Genomic DNA, 14,653 nt, shown 5'->3' on the forward strand with positions numbered 1-14,653 from the left:
ACGAATTTATCCTCGGAGGCAGAGATATGGAAACATTTTCGCGAAACGGAGTTATACCGTCGATAAATTCATATTGACGTTCTCGATGCAACTCTGCGCCTGCGGTCGAATGTCTGTCATATGCGACGCACGTGGTCGCGCGCGCACGCGCGATAATCAGCTGTCACTGGCTATCACGTGTGCCGCATCTGACGCGCCTGCCATCTTGCGACAAGGACGCCGGCACGATATTGCCGACGGCGCTATATTTGTAACAAGTCTAAGAATTTCGGTCGCGCGGCGGTAGTTGCATTAATAATGTCGTTCAGTTGTATGGTCCAAGTATCCACTCTCTAGTTATATATTTTTTATCCGCTTAAGTGTGCGTGTTGTCGTTTCTTAACGATTAATTGTGGCAATTTACATCATTTCTGACGATAATAGCAGACCACATCGGCAGCATCGAATGCTCGAGAAGCACAACGCATACGAATCAACATTATATGTAGAAATTGCGTCTTGTACTTTTGCTTATCCGGGGATGGGCACTGCCGGATGACAAAACGAGAGATAATAATTGAGCCGGCGCTGGTATGTACTAGTAATTATATTATTACTCGCGTATCATCGTGAGAGTCCTGCTTTAGAACTCTGTATTAGCAACGACTTAACGAGCAGTAGTGAAAAAACACCGGTTACAGTAAATGTTCATTTTCTGAGTTTTGTAAAAAAGCTTGAAACGTTTGAAAACATTTCAAAATTTCCGTCACTAAATCTTTGATATTACTTTTTACATTTTTTTTAATAATTCACTGCATTTTTATTTATTAAGGACAGAGCAAATTATTTTTGTAAATTCAATCTTTTTTTTTTTAATTGAAATACAAACGACGCTGAATATGCGCTTCATCAATGAACTTCGTTTGTTGCATGTTTTATGAGTAAGATTGTGTTCATTATCATTTTATATGCATTTTGCATCATTTAGCATTTATAGCGTTTTGATAGCAACATTTCAAAGGACTGCATTATTTAAATTTAAATATTCAAATCTATAAAATGTTGTAATGGATAAAATCACCAAATTAATCTACGCATTTTATAAAAAATTTTATCGTTTATTGTATTATCGCAAATTGCAAATGTGAATGATATTCCAAAACCAGCTTACGAGAGGAGCTAACTAAAATTTCCAACATTTTTTATACCTTTAAATATAGGAACGTATGGTATAAGTATTACTCCAAAAATATAAACTGGGTCACTGGTACGGTACTTATATGTACGCGATTAACAGCTAAAAAGTGGTTACTTCAAAATAATACTCCAAAAAAAGCAAAACGAATTACACACACATTTCCTCCTAGATTTTTCTCCTTAATTCTCGCTTTAATTTTGAAATTAAAATTCAAACTGTTTTTTAAATTATCTTACAACTATAAATGCAATATTATGATTAGAAATATCTATTCTTTTGCCATTATATAAACACTAACGCGCTTTGAAAAAATAAATACACACAATACATAAAAGTTAAATAAATACAGAAATAGACATACGTACGTCAAAGTTAAATAAGACAAACAATATACATATCTTTTACGTATATTTGACATATATTTGACACGTATATTTTGAAAATAGATAGCAAAATAGAAATGGTTTTCATATTGTAAATTCAAAGGCGGTCAAACAAAAAGATATATAAATAAAAAGCGAATTAAAACTAATGACTTAAAAGTTCCATTGGGTAATAGAGAATTAATGTATCAAGCTTCGTTTATTTATTATCGCTATTTACAATTAACATCTGCCTGTTAACATATGCCGAATGCTGATGCATGAATTTCGCACTTGCGGTATAATTATTCGGAATTTCCCTACGCAAGGAATATAACGTTTTCATTTACGATACTAATTTGCATGCATTATGATTACGTCGCATTCATAATGTTATCTACATAACACGAGGAAATTGGATATAACGCATTCATAAACTCGGAGGTTAAACATGATCTATTGACTTTTATCATACATCAGTAGATATCAAGAGATTCAGATGATATATATATATATATATATATATATATATATATATATATAATGTAATATATACTATATAATATTTTATTAAATATTTTCAACTTTTATGCAATGACAATAAATTCTTGCAAACTAGCTGTTGGTGAATGCCAATCACTTAGTGCATCTTTGAAATTGTCTACAATTAAATGAAATTAAATTTAAGTCTTTCTCAAGCATGAAAGAAAATATTTTTCTTCTTAGATATGTAGAATTACATGAATTTTAAGACATTGTTACGGGGAAAAGACGAACTTGAATTAATTTTCCTATCTTTCATATATTTCAGTGTACATCTAGTCTAATTTAAGACATCATATCGCGAATTGGAAAATATGCACGGCATATTACAATGGTTCGATCATGGCTAGGATGTCTGTTCGGCATTTTAATACCATCCATTGTCTTTTATTTGTACCTGTTATTAAATGGTAAAACTGTGTGTGACATTATTATCGATCTCTCTTTAGCATTGAGAACATTAAGACGTTGTTTCTAGTCCCCTCCGCGGAGATAAACAAATCAAATATTGGAGGAAAGTGGCAATCGTTATCGATAAAAGTAGAGGGATCGAATTTGCTGGAAGATCACTCTCTCGAACGATCGCGATTGGCAAATAATGTCGAGGTATTCTTGCGTAAAATTTATTCTCATTAACATCCACCGCAGCATATCGACGAATTAATATTCTACAATTTCAAGGTAAAATGCGACACGATACACATAGCTATGGTGTGCGCCGGTTATAATTCAACGTTTACTCTCGTCACTGTGGTCAAGTCTATTCTGTTTTATCGTACGAATCCGTTGCATTTTCATCTGCTCGTCGACGAAATTGCGAGGAGAACACTTTCAACTCTGTTCCAAACGTGGGATTTGCCGCATGGTTTGTAACTGTCTGTCTTTTACGACAGCGCATACCTCCTCTTTGTAACGTATACAGAGGAAGCAGAGAAACCTACTTTTTATCCTTATCTGTGCCTTGACATGACATAGATAATACGAAATATATATATATAAAATTTAATTGAATCTGTTAGATTTCCTCAACGTATAAATTATATACGGTAGGTTTTATTAAAAACGAAATTTTTCAAGAGTTTATTTTTTTTTAATATGTATATTTTTGATAGATGCGTGCTTCTCTCTCTTCTATGCGAATGTTTTTCTCTTTCGTTTGATCGTTCTCGACGCGATTATTTTAGTAAACGTAACGTTCTATGGAGCCGAGGTGTGGATGCCGAAGGTTTCGTGGATACCCAACACGCATTATTCCGGAGTTTATGGTCTCTTGAAGTTGATACTGCCGGACGCGATACAAGAGGATAAAATACTCGTGTTGGATACGGACGTGACCGTCATGAGCGACGTGTACCCACTGTGGAAAATGTTCGAGAGCTTCTCGACCGTTGAAATCCTAGGCTTGATCGAAAATCAGAGCAATTGGTACGTAAAGGCGTTGTCGTACGGTCAACGACCGTGGCCGGCTCTAGGTCGAGGATTTAACACCGGCGTCATGATGATGCATCTGCGGCGGTTGCGCGACAGAAAATTTGCGAGTTTATGGGAGAGCGTTACCAAGCGCGTGTTAGGATATATACCAGAAACTAGCCTGGCCGATCAAGATGTGATAAACGCCGTGATCAACGAGCAACCAAATATTGTACACGAGATAGATTGTACCTGGAATATACAGCTGAGCGATCACACGATAAGTGACACGTGTTATCGCGACACCAATCGTATAAACGTACGTTTTCTCGCCATTAATAACTTCTTCATCAGATGATGGAATCGATTTGACCGAACGTATCGTTTACTTTTAGATCCTCCATTGGAATTCCCCGCGAAAGCAAGACGTTCATAATAAGCACATTAATGAATTCCGAAAATTACACCGGGTCTTTCTCGAGATGGACGGCAATCTGTTGCGAAAACGCTTATTCGGTTGTGACAAGCACGAGAGTGTACTTCCAGTGAGTTGAGAGTCCAAGATTTCTCTGATATTTTTGAATTTAAATTTATTTATTGCGACTGCACGATTTTTACTGCGCGCGCGCATATTTTAGTACGACGAATCAAGCCTGTGTCGAGAATTCGAGAAAGGTGCTGCTATTTTGTATCGCACGTATCCCTTTTTATTGGAATACGAATATAACGTGTTCTCGTCGATGGATGTTGCTTTAGTCACACAGTGTAGTGTTGAAAGGATACCGCTGTTGGAAACATTGGCAAAACACTGGCCGGGGACTATAAGCGTCGCGCTTTACTTGACCGATGCGGAGGTTCAATATTTCCTGAATTTTGTGCGAGGTTCCATAGATTTACGAACGAGAAAAAACATTGCCTATCATGTCGTGTACAAAGACGGGGTATGTTACACAGTGTCTTTAATTTTGAAAGAATTAAAGATACAAATGAATTTATTGTTTAAACGTGTAGTAAAACAGATACGAGTTTTTTCAACAAACGTATTAAAGCAAATTGAATTATTTGTTTAAAGTATGATTAACTAAAAATTAAAAAGGATGTTTTATATAAAACTATATTCTTTATTAGCATTAATATGATTTATGGCGATAAATGCGATTATATCTAGAGATAAAAGAGATAATTTAATTATTTATTGTAATATATTCCAACAAAAATCCTTTTTCTTAATTTGTGAAATTACTACTTTTCAATTAGGAACTGTACCCTATTAATTACTTAAGGAATACTGCGATATCGTACGTATCAACTCCATTCATTTTTCAACTCGACGTCGACTTTTTACCGCAATTTGGACTACATGAAAATCTCATGAATAATATAAATCGATTAAATATCAATGAATCGGATAAAATAGCTCTGATTGTGCCAGCATTCGAAACTGAACGTTATAGGTAATTTTTCATCATCGTAATGTCGAAATAAATTGTTTCATGAACGAAAATCGCCTTTCCTTCTCTCCGCCTCTTTTTCTTTTTTTTGTTATAGGTTTATATTCCCCACTAATAAGGGAGAACTGCTGAAATTTCTCAAACGCGGTATTTTGTATACGTTTCGCTACCATGTTTGGACACAAGGACACGCTGCGACAAATTATAGCTTTTGGCGAAATAGTATGGAACCTTATGAAGTGTGTATAAGATCTGTACAATTGAAAAATATTAATTATAAATTGTATATGTGACACACTGAATTGTGTAGGGAATATTCTTTATATGTTATTAAATACATTAATAAAGATAATGAATATATGCATAAGATAATAAATATATGTGTGCAAAAGAGTATAAATGAATATGTATAAATATGATATGAATGAACCATTCTAGGTTTCATGGGAACCGGATTTCGAACCTTATATAGTAGTTCCGAAATCAGCTCCACGATATGACACAAGATTTGTCGGATTTGGGTGGAATAAAGTTTCCTATGTGACACATTTAACGGCGTTAAATTATAAGTAAGCCGCAGTTTGATTTTATTCGTTCAAATAATGTAATATGTACCTGGACAATTAATATATATATAGCGCATGATTTAAATTGAAATTATAGATACATAGTTTTACCAGACACCTTTATCATTCATCGACCTCACGCCCCAAGCTTAGATATCGGTAAATTCAGGACAGATTCTGTTTATAGAAGGTAATACGTATCGCGTTTCAGAAATTCGATAGAATTACATTAAAATGAAGCAGCTCTATTCGATATTCAACGGTCGATCGGATTTATGTTACAGATGTCTTAAAAAATTGAAGGATAAGTTTGTGGAAGAATTGATGACGAAATACGGCGAGACTGCATTATCGAAACTAAAGAAAGAAACCAAAGAAGAGAAAATTAAGATAAATATAACATTCTAATGTTTTTTTTTACTTTAAGATATAATTAAGCGACAAAAAATAAAAGTATGTTATATTTTTATCGATTAGTATATCGAAAAGTATATGTATATGCAATTATTTTCTTAACAAAAATATATATCCTTTTAAATGAAATGCTTCGCACTCATTTATTTATTAATCACAAATAATAGCAATAAAAATAGCGAGTGGAAGAAAAAACGTATCAGATTATTTGGGATTGGGAAGTATTTATTAAAATTTAATCCATATATTTAGTGGAGTGTACAGAGTGGTGCTTTTAGTACATTATTGTAATATATATTACAATCACACTAAATATTTCTTTTATAAAATATGTATAATATTTACAGCGCCACAGTATGTTAATACATTGTACATACAAATCATACTCGGCCGAAATTTTATACTGAACCACTGTGTGTAAATTGAAACATTCGTTACAAGGCAAGGTATCTTTTCCATAAATAATTACAGTAATGACGACAATAAAATAGCGACGTTAGTAACTACGTAATAGCAAATATAATAATCGTAACCATACCTAAAAAATATAGATTTAAAAAACATAGTAATAGTAATAAAGCAATAATGATAATAATAATAATACAAATAGTAAGAATATTAATAGGAATAACGGTAAAAATGTTCCGTTAACATCGTGAAGTTTTCTCTCGCGCGCGCAATCGTCGATACTTCTAATCCATGTAGAATATGACAGAAATGCGGATGTGTGTTACATTTCAGAGAGATTATTATCTACAACATGACACGCAAATATAAATCATTTACATTCACATTATCATTGTAACTCTTATCATGATAGAAATTTTTTCAATTTTCTCCTATCTCTCCCATAATCTCACGTTACTCTCATTATGCGAGATACGAAACTGTGTTAATGAAATATTATTTTTCTTTTTGATTCATGATTCATGATGATTCCTTGAGAAGTGTACATATTTATTGAGTATGAATCAGTCAGATGCAATTCTTACGTGACATTATATAGTTTAACATCTTAATAAAATTATTATACGCGTATAATTGGAAAAGTAATTTGCGTTTCGCACACTTTGTATACTTACTCCAAATATGCATGTTATTTATCTCTCATCGAGATTTAGCGCCATTGGATATAGTAATTAGGCTTTAACAATCATTCGTGCGTAAGAAAAAAAACTTAAAAACTAAGTAAAACTGATCGCTTTGTAACGATCGTTATAGAAGCAAACGAACACAGTTTGAGAGTTCATTCGAGTCTCAATTAACATTCGATGATAACACTATCTATATGTCTTTTTATACGTAAATTTTTTGTTATACAAATATATATGTATATATGTATGTATGTATGTATGTATGTATTGGTAAATTATATATTTTTCAGAAAGAAATAATTTTACATAATGTACCTATAACGCGCATCAGTATTAATTTAGGCTTCAGTAAAAATTCATGATAGCATTGCAATTATTTATATGCTTTCGTTTATTTATTTAAATGCAATTCCCCATTTATCAAGAAATAACTAAAAGATTGCGTCCATAGAGTTCCGGTGTAAAACCAGAAGATATTACTCTAATTCTAAAACTGTCAGTCTTGAGAGACGAATAAGTCATCTACCGAATACTTTTATACATTATAAAATTAATACGCATTAGAGAATTTATTTCGTAAAAATTCATTATAGAAAGATTTATCATAGTAAATGCAAAAAATTTTGTTCCAAATACTCTACATATTTGGATCAGGAATGTATGTGCATATCTCTCGTTTAAACAATGTATCTTTTTTTAAATCAATATTCGATTTTTTGGAAAGAAACAAAACTGCACAGATTGCTTAAATATATGTAATATTATACATACTATACAGTATTGTAGAATACAAAATTATCCTCACGGAATGTTGCATAAATGTAGAACGCTAAGTATTCGGTATAGTACGTTGTAAATCTATACGAATGCTTTCACTGAACTCTACAAAATATACGCGTTTTATAAAAAGTGTTTTAATTAGATTCACATAAATAACTGTTTGGAATATTGTAGAAGTAAGATTGGACCGGTCTACTGGACGGTACCTTCGATTGACCGCTCATTGGCAGAGAGTAAAGCGTCATATAATAAAATCAACATGTCATTTCAAATATATGCGTACAAATATATTTCTACGTAACAAATTGAAAGCAAAATCTGATATCTTTTTTAAAATCCCTTAGAATATATTTAATTCACAATGTTGTTAAAATTAATATGGATAATTTGAATCATTAAAACTATTTAATAATTTGAATAACCACAGTTATTTTGAAGTAATATTAATGATACAATACGTATATGGATATGTTAATATTATTAAAATGACGCCACTAATAATTTCGATAAATACCAAACTAAATTTTCGTTTGTACGCAACATGTACAAATAGCAGCCTAAACGAATTCGCTTGTGTCAGTCAGTAAATTATCCGATTTTAATGTAAATTAGCGTTACACTTCACGAGCACGTACAAATCGAAGGGTATTGGAAGTGAGGAGTGTACGTGTGCATATTTGAAATATCACGCAAACGATGCGGCAGTTGGATAGATAATTGAGCGCTGAGAATTCGCGATATATATCGCATTATCACGAAAGCATTGAATGACCTCTATATAAGGCGTCTTCGTTCGTGCGAAGTCGCGGTTTTAATTTTAATCCTGATTATACATCAACCCTAGCAACGTGTTAACTTTCATCGATGAAAATCTCGATGAGAAATACAAATCTCTAGCAAAATCGCGAAAAAGCAAAATATTCCTGACAAAAAAAAATCGGAAATAATGCAAAATAAATCTGAATAAATCTGAATAAATCTAAACTTTTTCTATTATTCGCAAAAACTAAAAAAAAGATTCGGGCATTCGATCGTTTCGACAACATTTAAAGAAATTAAAAATATCGAGTCTCGATATTGCTCGGATAAAAATCTCCGAGGAATCTTTAAGAATCTCGATTACTTCGTTGTTAAGGATTAACAGATTTCTCTCCAAAGAGAGAAAGAGAGAGAGAGCTTCGTACGGAAGATGACAGACGAGATCGCGTTCGAAATAGATGTTGTTCGATTCCGTGATCGGTCGATGTCGAACATTCGGCGTGAGATGCATATAGGTGAGACAGTTCGCAATCGCGATTCGGGAATTGCACAATTCGGCGACAATCAATAAATTATCCCGATGCCGGGTACGACGTACGTACATTCGCTTCGTTAACTGTCGGACGCGCGCAGCACTTTCCCATAGCGTTAAATGGAACGTGCATCGGTGGGTCTTGCAATACTCGCCGAATGCATCCGGGGATCGAGGATCGCGCGTATATACGGTGATATCGACAGTCGAGGCTGGTTCTCGGCCGCTAATCGACCTCCGGACCGAGTGAGACGTCGAGCTACGCGCGGAGAGCACAATTCAAAATACAAAATTACAAAAATATACTCGTGGCGCCGTAACGACCGAACGTGCCGTGCTGGCTTCCATCGCGTACAGCATTTACAATATGAACAGTGTATGGATATAGGGTGCAGTCGAGGGAGAAAGACAGGGGGAGAAAAAGAAAGAGAGACAGTGTATATACATGGCATGGCACGGCGGTCGAGCAGGGCGAGCCGCGACTCTTCTAGGCCGCTTAAAATACTGTCCAACGTTCTCTCCGATCGTGCGAGCTCGATTTTTTATGTACGTCGATGTGCGATTTTCATCGGGTGAAACGGCGATGCGAGAGGAGAGAAAAGAGACGCGAAGATTAACATTTCACACGTATAATTCAACGTTAATTCGATGTCGGAGGAAACGGAGACGAAAAACATCGCCGTCAGTTGGCACTGGCCCACGAAATACTGGGAACATTGTTTAAGCTATCGCGATCGATCGTCACGAATAAATACGCGCCGCTATAAATCGTCGGCTTCGGCGCTCGTCGATTGCAGCGAAAAATCGAGGCGACACGATCGCGTCGTTATTTTCGCCCGTTACGTCTCACTCGGGTTACCTTCCTTGCGCTCGAAATCTGCAATCATCGAGCGCTTAATACTGTTCGGCATAAGTAAAGCGGGCACGAGGAAAGCTCGATTTTTGTATCGGCGGCTGTCATATATCACGCTTTTGTGAATCTCGTATTGGGAACAACAGTCATCATGCGAGAAAGAAAAATGTAAAGAATAATCTTAAACGAGAGAGATAAAATAAAAAGAAGAAAACAGAATTAAAAAAAAATTATTCCCCGAAATTATATTCGATATATCGCGGCATCTATATCCTAGAGCGAGATCAAGCAAACGAAAATAGTAATTCGACATCGCGTAAATGAGAAATGAGAAGAAATACCGATACTAGCTATTTTCAATCGCCATGTTGCAATCGAATTTGTCTTTTTAGATCTCACGGAAAATTTATGGCAAAACTATGCTTTATTCCCGGGCTTTGCATTTCCGATAATCAATATTATAAGATCAAAAATAAAAGGATTTAATCGATGGAATCTCGAAGAGAATGTAAAATGATAGATGCTAGAAATTTCACGTATTTATATTCAAGTTGAAGCACAATTTCTATTTTAAAAGAAATTTAATTAGCGTCGAAAGAAATAGACTATGAGTATCGAAATATTTAATATCGAAATATCGCGATAAAATTTTCTCTTACGGGAAAAAGAAATCAATAGATTCGCAAAATCTAAAGATAAAGTGCGCCACTTCCGAGGTACTCCGTATATTGCGACACGATCCCACGTAATACATTTATGGAGAAGGATTCGGCGTTGTTTTGTCTGAACAGTACGGATCTCCGAGTTGCCTGAAAGACAGGATGTCGGAACTGATCGAGCGCGTCCTTTGAATTCAAGCATCGTTCGACAGTAAGTCAAGTTTGTGCGGGGGATTCATCGGAAATACATCTGCCCGACTACTCGGCACTTTGTTACGGGGAACTGCCGTCCCGCGCAATCGCAACAAGTTGTATACAATCGCGTCCGAAAAATCCCTGCTAAAGCCAGAGAAATAGAACGTTAATCTCCCGGATAAAAAGGTAACAAAAGCATAAAGAGTGGGTAGCTCGTCGGCGATAAATTCGCAGTTAAAGAACGTTCTCTACCTATCCTACGCTTACCCCGGTGAAATATCACCTACGGGTGAAGCAGCGGTCTTTGTGCTGGTGTGTAAGCACGTAAGCACTCCTTATCACGATGTATAGCAGCTTGATGTCTCGCGCGAAAACGGAAACGGCAAATCGACAGAATTAACCCGGCGTGGAAGATAATGGAAGCAAGTGGGTACGATCTGTAATCGTATCGAAGGAAATCGGATCGCGAGAAAAAAAAGAAAGGAAAAGAAAGAGGACAAGCTCGAATGAGTTCCCCGTCAAAAAGGCATTAACTTCAACGAAAGAAAAATGCGCCGGCTGTGTGTACAACGCGCGACAATCGCTTCGACAAGTCACATGTTTTCTAGTTTCAAGAAGAGACGATTTATCGGCCATCAGGTATTCGGGACCATAAGTCCGCTCGTTCGTCGATGATGTATAGCTCGCATGGACGTTCTACTTTGCGATATATTGTCGTCGATGGTGGAATTGCAGCGATCGCGCGTATCTCAAAATAGTGACGCGTTGAATTCCACGTTTACGACACGTCGTAATATCGCCATCTTTTTAAATCATGTCCATTTAACATTTTTCCGCATTTCGCAATGTCCCTTTTGATTCGCGATCGACGAGTTGCATATCGCTTCGATCAATGATTCTTCGCGCAGTACGGATATTTATTCGCGATGCTGCAATTGTTAGCAATTGAAATTCGTTACTGTTACTAATTGAAACGCGCGTTCAATTAATTTGGAATTCCAAAATAAATTTGAATCGATATCAGAGTATATGTACATTAAACTGGTCATTTTTGGTATATCATCTAATTATAACTAGCATGATTGTAGTGACGAAGATTAATCGGACAACGACGCCAAATTAACTGCATTTCCAAAATATGCTATTCCGATCACTGGTTTATTACCGATGATAATTGATTATACGAACTCCAAGGACACGATATTCGCGTAGTTAGCGTCGACAGAAATATACGTTATCTAGGTATGTTTTTTTTTGGTTACACACCATCTTATCGTACTTTATAATACATTTGTTCTTACAAGCTCAAACATGCGTTCGAGTGTCATCGCACTTATATCTACTTTAGGTTTATACATTGCTGTAAGATTTATCCGTTTAACGTAATACAAAATGGCACCGTCATATAGTACTGTTATATTACGTACTGCGTTAACAACATCTATATCTTCTCTGATTTTAACATACGTGCCTCTTACGTATATTAAAATATATTAAATACAATAATCGATAGATTGACAAAATACTGCAGTCCAATTGTGCAAAGTATACAGAGTAAAGTCAATTTGCTGCTATAATTATCGCATGCGGCATCTCTCGACGATTAAAGATATCAAATGTCGTTAACGGAGTACGGTATATCTCTACGAATATACGGTATAACGATGCTCTTAGAGAGAAAAGGGACATAGATCGTTATGCCATTCGATGTAAGCTGTTTGAGAATTTGCAAGAGAATGCACACGGTCTTGCTACAATTCGATACAAGCGTCGGAATTTCGACATTAGAAAAGAAACGCGACAGGAGATGACATGTAACACCTATATAATTTCTTAACAATATTAAATTCTCATTACGTTATTTCCGCATAAATGTAACATGTGCAAAACGTTTGCTTCGTCTGAATCTTAACACTTCCATTTATATTATATATGTGAATCGTATCGAAACGATCGCGATTTTCGATTACGAATACAAGACGAATTCACTGATATCGCTCTTGACAAAACGATTTGTGTTCTGCACTTGCAACAGTTGCTTCCTATTTCGCATAAATTTCATACAAAACGCGAACAGGTTTCGCCTTATCGACTAAGCCGACAACAATGTGTCCGGAACATTAATCACTTGATCACGTAATCACCTCACCGCGCGTAGTTAGCGCCAAATAAGAAGCTAAAGGAACTCGACCAAAAAAAAAGAAAAAAAAAGAAAAAATAATATATAGGAGATGAGGAACGGAAAATGACATCCATCAATAACCAGACCGTTTAAAAATGATTCGTACGAATTGCACGATCCATTGGGTTTAGATACTTCGGTCGATTTTCTGTTTCATTCAATAAATAATTTACGAAATAATTTACAGGAAAAAGGAAAGGAAAGAGAGATGACTTACAGGAAGGAAAACAAGTGACTCTTAATCATCGTCAGTAATTTCGACGAGTCACGCCGTTGTCTTCCCGAGTCGTCTCATGTCTCGTTCATCCTCCAGATGACTGCGATTCATCGAGCAAAATGGAAGTTCCACGCGCGCGAAACGCGCGTTTCGAAAGGCACTACCGGTTTATTGTAAATGTGGTCGCACGCTCCCCATCATGGCGTACTACGACCAATCGTCCTCATTGTGGACGATACCCGTGATATCATACTTCTGTGCCGTCCTCTCCCTCGTCCTCGTACAGCGTCGGCCCGTTGGCAGATTTCTTCTTGGGCTTTGGCGGCGGTCTAGGCGGTACTTTTCTGCCGAGGGTATTGCTGGCGGCAGCTTGTTGCTGCTGCGTCAATAGCGAATGTCCGCCGTTCATGCTTTCATCCGGCAGTTTGATCGGCCACTCGGCTGCGCCTTCCGGGGCCGCCCGGTCTAGTGGACTGCCGGCAAGGATGTTCGGCGTGCTACGTTGAATCGTACCATAATGCGAGCTGGGGCCGCCTGGCGTGACTGGAAGCGGCCGCCCCCGCATGGATGAGGCTACCGATTCCGGGCTCTTGTTCAACGATAACATCGAGCTGCCATCCGCCGTGGTACGCAGCCCCAAATTGTCATAGACCGGTTCGAGGATGTCGGTGGGCGACGTCGGAGGTCCGCTGCTCCAACTGGGCGCTCGCGGTCGACGCGGAATTGTTACGTAGCCGTGACGTGGCAGCACCGGTGCCGCCGAGGACGAAGACGATGACGGTCCGAGGCAGTACGGTGTTACGCTGCGACTGTGTGGCAACGTCTTGAAGGCGGCTGGGTGATACTGGCCGGGCGGCGGCGAGGCATATGACGACGATGATGCCGCCGCCGTTGTCGTCGCCGTCGCGTGCTGATTAGGCAGACGCGTGCTGTCAGGCGCTGTCGACGTCTGGCTAGTCGGCGATGCGCCACGACCGCCGGAGAAGGCCAGCAGATCTGGTGGATATTGTCGATGATGGTAACTGGTACCCCCGCGCGGCAACGTGCCACTAGTACCGCTTCCGTCGAGTTCCGGAGTAGCCAGTTCGTGCTCCCTCTCGTCGTCTATTCTGTCCACGACACCGCTTCCGACACCGTCAACTGCGAGAACATGAACAAAAGAGAAGGACGAACGTTAAGAAAGAAAATTTAACAGTAAGAAGAGGTTGAGAAAAAGAAAAACTGGGAAAGAAGAAAAAATTATGTCAGAAGGTCTGCGAGACGCAGACGCGCGCGGCAAGGTAGCGTCGCCAGAACATTGCTTTATTGTTAGTAATAAGATCCTTGACACGAAAATTGACGTGACATTATCCTTGACGAGCGCGAACGAGTGCTTTTAAGTCGGATTAGTCGCGATACGATCGCAAGCGGGAGCGCGCTTTATTAATTTGATCGAAAACTGCAACTACGTTGCATGAAC

General features: G+C 37.4%; 2 protein-coding genes across 5 annotated transcripts in view; one reads left to right on the plus strand and one right to left on the minus strand.

Annotated features, from left to right (window-relative positions):
- Nucleotides 1-14,653, minus strand: part of Kek5 (leucine-rich repeat, immunoglobulin-like domain-containing kekkon 5 protein) — a 269,622-nt gene that overhangs the window by 3,083 nt on the left and 251,886 nt on the right. For 3 of the 4 annotated variants that reach the window (XM_083097913.1, XM_083097912.1, XM_083097911.1), the window contains one exon: nt 6,128-14,334. In XM_083097913.1, the coding sequence (XP_082954039.1) occupies nt 13,442-14,334 (893 nt within the window). In that variant the 3' untranslated portion in view covers nt 6,128-13,441. Of the gene's footprint in view, nt 1-6,127; nt 14,335-14,653 lie in introns of those variants that run through there. The other variant, XR_014438650.1, reaches the window with a different exon arrangement.
- On the plus strand, nt 289-6,388 carry LOC145970875 (xylosyl- and glucuronyltransferase LARGE1). The gene is made up of 12 exons (XM_083097915.1): nt 289-570; nt 2,351-2,492; nt 2,561-2,688; nt 2,764-2,947; nt 3,267-3,811; nt 3,888-4,037; nt 4,131-4,433; nt 4,750-4,946; nt 5,041-5,182; nt 5,382-5,512; nt 5,607-5,699; nt 5,794-6,388. The coding sequence occupies exons 2-12, from the start codon at nt 2,414-2,416 to the stop codon at nt 5,915-5,917; spliced, it is 2,076 nt and encodes a 691-aa protein (XP_082954041.1). The 5' UTR covers nt 289-570; nt 2,351-2,413; the 3' UTR covers nt 5,918-6,388.

Source organism: Camponotus vicinus, unplaced genomic scaffold (assembly GCF_025532165.1).
Source record: "Camponotus vicinus isolate PSW18456_S1 unplaced genomic scaffold, iyCamVici1.0 SCAF_4, whole genome shotgun sequence".
NCBI classification, from domain to species: domain Eukaryota; kingdom Metazoa; phylum Arthropoda; class Insecta; order Hymenoptera; family Formicidae; genus Camponotus; species Camponotus vicinus.